Source organism: Fundulus heteroclitus, chromosome 11 (assembly GCF_011125445.2).
Source record: "Fundulus heteroclitus isolate FHET01 chromosome 11, MU-UCD_Fhet_4.1, whole genome shotgun sequence".
In the NCBI taxonomy this organism is placed as follows: domain Eukaryota; kingdom Metazoa; phylum Chordata; class Actinopteri; order Cyprinodontiformes; family Fundulidae; genus Fundulus; species Fundulus heteroclitus.
The window spans coordinates 18,397,475-18,403,955 of NC_046371.1; the positions used below are offsets into that span (position 1 = coordinate 18,397,475).

The 6,481-nt window shown below is 39.0% G+C and overlaps 1 protein-coding gene across 5 annotated transcripts in view; it reads right to left on the bottom strand.

Annotated features, from left to right (window-relative positions):
- supt20 (SPT20 homolog, SAGA complex component) overlaps positions 1-4,336 on the bottom strand; it is a 22,645-nt gene extending 18,309 nt beyond the window's left edge. For 4 of the 5 annotated variants that reach the window (XM_036143031.1, XM_036143029.1, XM_036143027.1 and 1 more), the window contains exons 1-8: positions 4,189-4,214; positions 3,581-3,676; positions 3,365-3,400; positions 3,107-3,232; positions 1,084-1,210; positions 886-989; positions 585-701; positions 413-466 (exon numbers count right to left, since the gene is read on the bottom strand). In XM_036143031.1, the coding sequence (XP_035998924.1) occupies positions 413-466; positions 585-701; positions 886-989; positions 1,084-1,210; positions 3,107-3,232; positions 3,365-3,400; positions 3,581-3,583 (567 nt within the window). In that variant the 5' untranslated portion in view covers positions 3,584-3,676; positions 4,189-4,214. Of the gene's footprint in view, positions 1-412; positions 467-584; positions 702-885; positions 990-1,083; positions 1,211-3,106; positions 3,233-3,364; positions 3,401-3,580; positions 3,677-4,188 lie in introns of all 5 variants that reach the window. The other variant, XM_021324588.2, reaches the window with a different exon arrangement.
- Between the last annotated feature and the right edge of the window lie 2,145 nt (positions 4,337-6,481).

Here is a 6,481-nt window from a genome sequence, read left to right on the forward strand (position 1 = left end):
AAGAACGGAGAACATTAGTACTAAGAGGGACCCTTTATCCGGTTCCTTTCAACTGAAAGCCTGTAAACCTCAATCCCAGCCAGTGTAAATGAATAAGACACTGTCAACGCTGTTCTCCAGCTTCAATAGACAGATAATAAACACCCGATCTGCCTCAATCACTGACTGACGCTAATGCAAGATAGAGCATAGGTACTTTCAGTACCAGGCATATTCTGGTCCTGAAAAGATGTGTTTTTCAGAGAAGAACTCAGAGCTTTGCAAACACAAAACCTATTTTAAGTTTGTTGCCTGACTGCACAACTGTGAGGACGCAGCTGTGGAGCCACATAAAAAGCTGAGGATGCAAGACACCGAGGACAGGAGACCAACATTCACATCGCCATCATCATCATCAAAGACGGTAATTTACCTGCGTCCACTTGTGGTGGTCACTGGTCATGGCGTGTACGTCACAGATTAGAGTCTGCAGAGCGACAACGGAAGACAGGGCAAACGGCCAGAGTTGCTTTAGTTGATGGTTAACGGTCAGAAAATAGCCAACCACTAACATAAGACCCTAGCGTGTCAGCCAGTAAAGTTACCTGCATGGTCGGCCGCAGAAGAACGTGCCTGCTCTGATAGGTGGGAATCTTTGTGTTACCGGCTTGCCTGTAGTCTCTCACCTCTACTATTACGCAGCCACAGTGGAAGATGTTCACCTGAGATACAGCACGCATATCAGGTGTCAGCGATCAGCAGCTCAAAGTAAGAGAATACTGGAGCAAATCTAGTTCAAGATTGAGAAAATGCTGTGCGGCGCTGCTTTTCCCCCCACGTGCTCGACCGGATCAGAAGCCGGTGCTGCAAAATTCGAGCCGCAAGAATCCAGTCTGCGCGATCTACCTGGGATTTTTCCAACAGATCCACCAGAATGGGAGGCAACTCCTCGGCATCCAGGTACTCCAGAAGTTCTCTTTCTTCATACGGCAGACGGATGGTCTCAGAGTCTGGGCAGCGGCACAAAATAAACTGATTAGAAAGCGTTTATTACAGAGAAGGGGGGGGGGGGGGGATCTCAGCTGTGTGTTTAACTGGTTTTACCAGATCCATTTTTGCCCCTGAGCATTAACGAATAGCCTTCGTTCCCAGGGTACAGGTTGACCACCAGACATGATACAGACTCCTGAGACACCAGCTTTTCTAGGAGATTCACATTTCTTCTCAAGTTCTGCGGAAAGAGAAGGCAAAACACCGACTCAGTGGATGTTTGAGCAAATTTCTGGAACACCGTGACACTTAAAAAAAGGGCAGGATACGGGATTTATTTTCACTAAATTAGGTGGATGTGTGTTTCTGTGCAACTACAGCTTTAGACTTGTGACAGATGTGTAGTGGGTCATTTGTAATGATATAAAAAGTCTTGCAATATTTTATGCTGTGTATTGCAACGATGATAACAACAAAAAGTATTTTTTAAATTCATAGGTCATACTGGTGATAAACCCATCACTGCGTATGATCAGAGCCTCACAAGCATTGCACTCTAAGAAATACAATGTATCAAAAACGATCCTTCACAGTAACCTTCAGGTGTTCTGCTGTACTGTTAAACCATGAAGAATAACAGTGGCAAAAGAAACAACCACAAACTTACTGTCAGTTTTTGGGGTTTGCAGACGTCATCACCGTTTATCGTTATAATTTTCATTATTTTTCTTTTCCCCGGCAATCATCAATACAACAACTGTCCCCGAATTTTGATAGCGCTTTTAAACACCTCGCACTGCGACATTAGATTTTAAGTTTAATCAACCTTTTCCCTGAATATGGTAGTGGATAAACAGATGAATCTGAATAAATTAGATCATGATAGCAAAATTTATTTCAGTAATTCAATAAAAAAAAAAGTTAAACTGATTTGCAGATTTATTTAGAGTAGAGCCGGACAGTTAATCGCAATTTTAAGACGCAATTTCCAAATCGCAGAGGTCTGAAATTTTCAGCTATGGCACAATTAATGGATAAGACGCGTCGTTTAGGTGTCAGTCACATGTTTAAAGTGGCTTTGCCTCCACATGGAAGGGAAGAGAGTTTCAGCAGTGAGATAATCTAATTTTATTATTTGATTTGGAGTTTACATAATCATACTTTTTTTTTTTTTTTACCAAAAACTTTCAGGAATCTCACCATAGCATTAAGTAATGGTCAAACTGTTTAATACATAGACCTGTTTATTGGTTGCACTTTATGTTCAACAAGGATTGTTGTCCAACTCAACTAAAAGCTATTCTCTTGAATAATGATATTCTGCTTAATAAAAACAGTTACATTTCTTGTTTTAAATAATCCTTGTTCACAAACGTCTTTATCTACAGGCCATTGTTGTTGCTCGTGGTTAATGCAGAGAAAAGTCTAAATGAAATCACTACTAGGGTTGAAATATATCACAATTTTGATTTTTGGCAAAATAGTACAGCTCTAACTTAGAGTGTTGTATTTCAAACTCATTTCTTTTCATTCTGATTATCTCAGAAATTTGGAAAATTACGTAAAAGACCTATAAAACATTTCTAATAACGAAATGTTACAGCCACGTAATGGCGTACACAATTAAGGAGAGCACTGCTCACTTGATAGTTGTCCAGCAGACAATCAATTAAATCCTCCACAATGAGGGTAAGCCACAAAGAAGTATTCGCTAAAGGCGCTGTCTCTTCATAAAGGAGCAATATCCAAGGCTTTTATTGGGTGGAAGGAAAAAGTACTAGAGAAAAGCATGCACAAGCAGCAGGGATTAACACAGAAATGAGAAAACTGTCAAGTTGTAAAGAACAGGCTGTTGAAACTTTTCAGTCGGCCGATCGTTCCTTTATAAAAGGTGTTTTTTTTTTAATTATGCATCTTATTCAATATTGAAAATGTCTGAATCCTGTAGTTTCCATTTTTTGGAAGCCATAATCATCAGAATGAGACATTCAAAAGCTCGCGCAATCAACCGCGTTCCACCTTTTGAATTGAATTGCGGAAATAAATGAAGAGTCTAATGCTATTCTAAATGATTAGGTGACACCTGGAGTTGAGCTACAACATTTTTAACTCGTGGGTGAAGCAGCAAAACACAAACCTTTAACTCTGGTTCTTTTTCACATTCTTCAATGTACAGCTCGTGGAGCTTCTGATACAAACTCTTCCTGCCGCCGGATGAGATTCTTCTTTTGGCCGGTCGCTGTCGAGCACTTTCTACAATGTACTAATTAACACAAACAGTCGGTGCTTAGACTACAACTTTTGAAAAAAAAAAAAAAAAAAAAAACACAATGTTCTTATTGTACAAATAATATATATATATATAAAAACAGGCATGGCTGATGGAAGATTTTACCTCGGCTCGATCCAATGCATATTCCAAAACTTGTTGCTTTGAGGTGGAGAAATAAAACAGATCAGTGGCATGTACAAAAAAATAATAATAATAATAATAACATGAACAGAACATGTGCAAGGTCTTTCCCTGAAATGCTCTAACCCGATTAACAGCTAGAGTGAGAATAAAGCAAGAGAAACGTGTGGGTGAAAGTGAACTGGAAATGTCGTTTACCATTGTGGTCCACTGCCAGCTGCAAGGCGGGTGACAGTTTCCGATGCTGTCCTCTCTGCCCCACACTGTCACCTTCCTAGAGTGACCATTCACACCCTGCTCGGCACAACAGCAGACACATTGCAAGCAGTCGGGCAAAAACAAGCTCCAATGAAAAAGTGATGACAAAGATCTATGCACTTGGGTGTGGGTGTCGGGTTGTTCCCACAATGCTGATGGTTAAACAGTGTTGCTGGAAATCAATCAGATGCAACACACTTAAAAAAAATAATAAAAATAAACAAGCAACGACTACTGACGAGCTAAACTGTTATCTAAGTTGCTACATCCCTCGTTTGTGTTTAAAAAAAAAAAAACAGGAAGAAGTAAGCGCACGCCTAAAGTGGCTGAGAGTGAATTAAATGTACGGGGCCAATCAAACTCCAGTGACAGCGAGGGGAGCCTAGAGAGAAGAGTGCCTGAGCAGCAACAAGCTCGGTGATGCCTGACCGTTGAGGGGCTAGCGCGGCTAACGCTAGCACACAAGCTGGAAGTTAAAAGCTACACTACATCGTGCGGGACAGAACCGAGCCGAGACGGGTCGGCGTCAGCGAGCGGGACGCACTTGCCTTGGAGGTTGCATAGCGGTGGAGAGTAGCCCCCGGCGCAAGGAAACCAAACGAGATTGAAATATCAGTGTCTTCATTGAAAAAAAGTCGGAGCAGCAGCCATTTTCTTCCAGTGTGACAACAACAGCTAAACTTCCGGTCTGAGCAGCGGTGGGCGGAGCCTCACCGGACACCTATACCTCACAACTGATCAATGCCTGATCAATAATAGCTGACTTTTTTTTATCGCTTTCCTGCAACTTCATTAAGATTTTTATTTATTTATGTATTCATTTATTCTTATATATATATATATATATATATATATATATATATATATATATATATATATACATTTTTGGAAAATCTGGATTTTATTTTGCCAATACACACATTGGGTTTCCATGAAGAGAACAGCATGTGATGCTGAATATATGTTTAAGCAAATATATTGTCAAAATATTGTTAAGTGGAAACTTTTTTTTCCCATAATACGAGGTACTTCATTTACTTATTTACTTTTTTTTTTTAACTTAGTTTGAAGTTCACAAGTGCAGTGAAGCCTGTTCTTAGCTCAATGTGTAATACCACTAACAGCAAATGTTTTGTTATATTTTCATTGTTTATAATGGCACGGCTGCCATCTTGTTTTACAAGCATGTTTCACAGCTTGTTTTTAGTTGCACTTTCAACTCCCTGACGAAATGCTTGACATAAAAAGCAAGGTTTTAAAATCAGTTCTTTAATTTCTTTTTCTGAAACAAAAAGGAGGAAAAAATCGATTAATCGGATTTGGTATGATAAAATCGGAGATTTATTTTTCGTGAGTTAAAGTAACAAAGAAATACAAAATAGGCACCTTTTTAAACCAGTTACTCTTATTTTTGGAAAATAAATGGAAAATAAATAAATAGATAAATAAATACATTATCCTCTTACAGGACAAGTGAGACCATCATGTTATTTCCTTAATGTAGGACTTTTGTCCACCGCCTTGGTTGGCTGAGTGTATTTTACTGGCAGGGAGCCCAGTGCTGGTTCACAGCATCTGTGTCACTTGTGTGATTTCGATGTGTTTTGACAACCACTCTATCACATTTGGTGACAAGTGTTGGCCATCTTGAATTTCCTATGTAGGAGGTATGAGTGCCAAATAAATTCATAATGGTATGGTAAATAAATTCAACAAATTATGACCTCAATATCAAACGATGTGCAGCCTGCAAAGGAAAACAATGTTGCTCGTGGTGATTTTTGAAAATTTCTTCCATGGTGATAGTTCAACTTGGTCTCCTATCCAAGTGTTTTTAGAATGCCTTTAAGGGCACCAAATTCCATCCTTTCACAAAGTGAACAGCTTGCTTTGGTTATTTACACCACTATCCGAAGCAGCTTTCTAACTGTTTCCCATCAGTTCTTTAATTTGTTTAGTTCAGGCCACAATGTCTTACGTTTTATTTTAAGAAGGACTAAACCACAACAATGAAAGCTTCCCTTATAAGGATTCTTATAAATACCTGGGTGTTCACTTGAACAGTAAACTGGACTGAAGTCACAACACTGATGCTTTTTACAGGAAGGGTCAGAGCAGACGCTACCTACAGAGGAAAAAGAGTTATTTTAGAGTGCAGCGGGCGCTCCTAAAGACCTTCTTTATCTGCGTGGTGGCATCAACCATATTCTACGATGTGGTCTGTTGGAGCAACAGCTTATCTGCAGTTAAGAGGAAGTGGCTGGATAAACTCATTAGGAGGACCAACTCTGTCCAGGGATGGCCCCTGGATTAAATGCAGGTGGTGGGAGACTAAAGGACTGTAAGAAAAATAGCATCACTGATGGGCAATGTTTCCTATCCGATGCTGGAGCTGTTGCTGAGCTGGAGAGCTCTTTTAGAGACTGACTGCTGCATTTCAGATGCTCTAAGGTGCGTTTCTGCAGGTCTTTCCCTACCGGCTGCTGTTAGACTATATAATCTCTGCTGCTCACAACAGACTCCATAACTGTTTACTTCATGCCAATGTTTGCATGGGTTCTGATCTGATCATGAATTGTTTATACTGTCTCCCAGATACTAAGGTAAACTTGCACACACCTTAGCTACTTTGAGATGCTGCTGTATTATTATGCATATATAATATAATATAATATAATATAATATAATATAATATAATATAATATAATATAATATAATATAATATAATATAATATAATATAATATAATATAATTAATATAATATAATATAATTAATTGTGTGTCTGGGAATAGTTAAACTTGAATATTTTATCAATAATTGTGCAACATTTACTCTGGTAT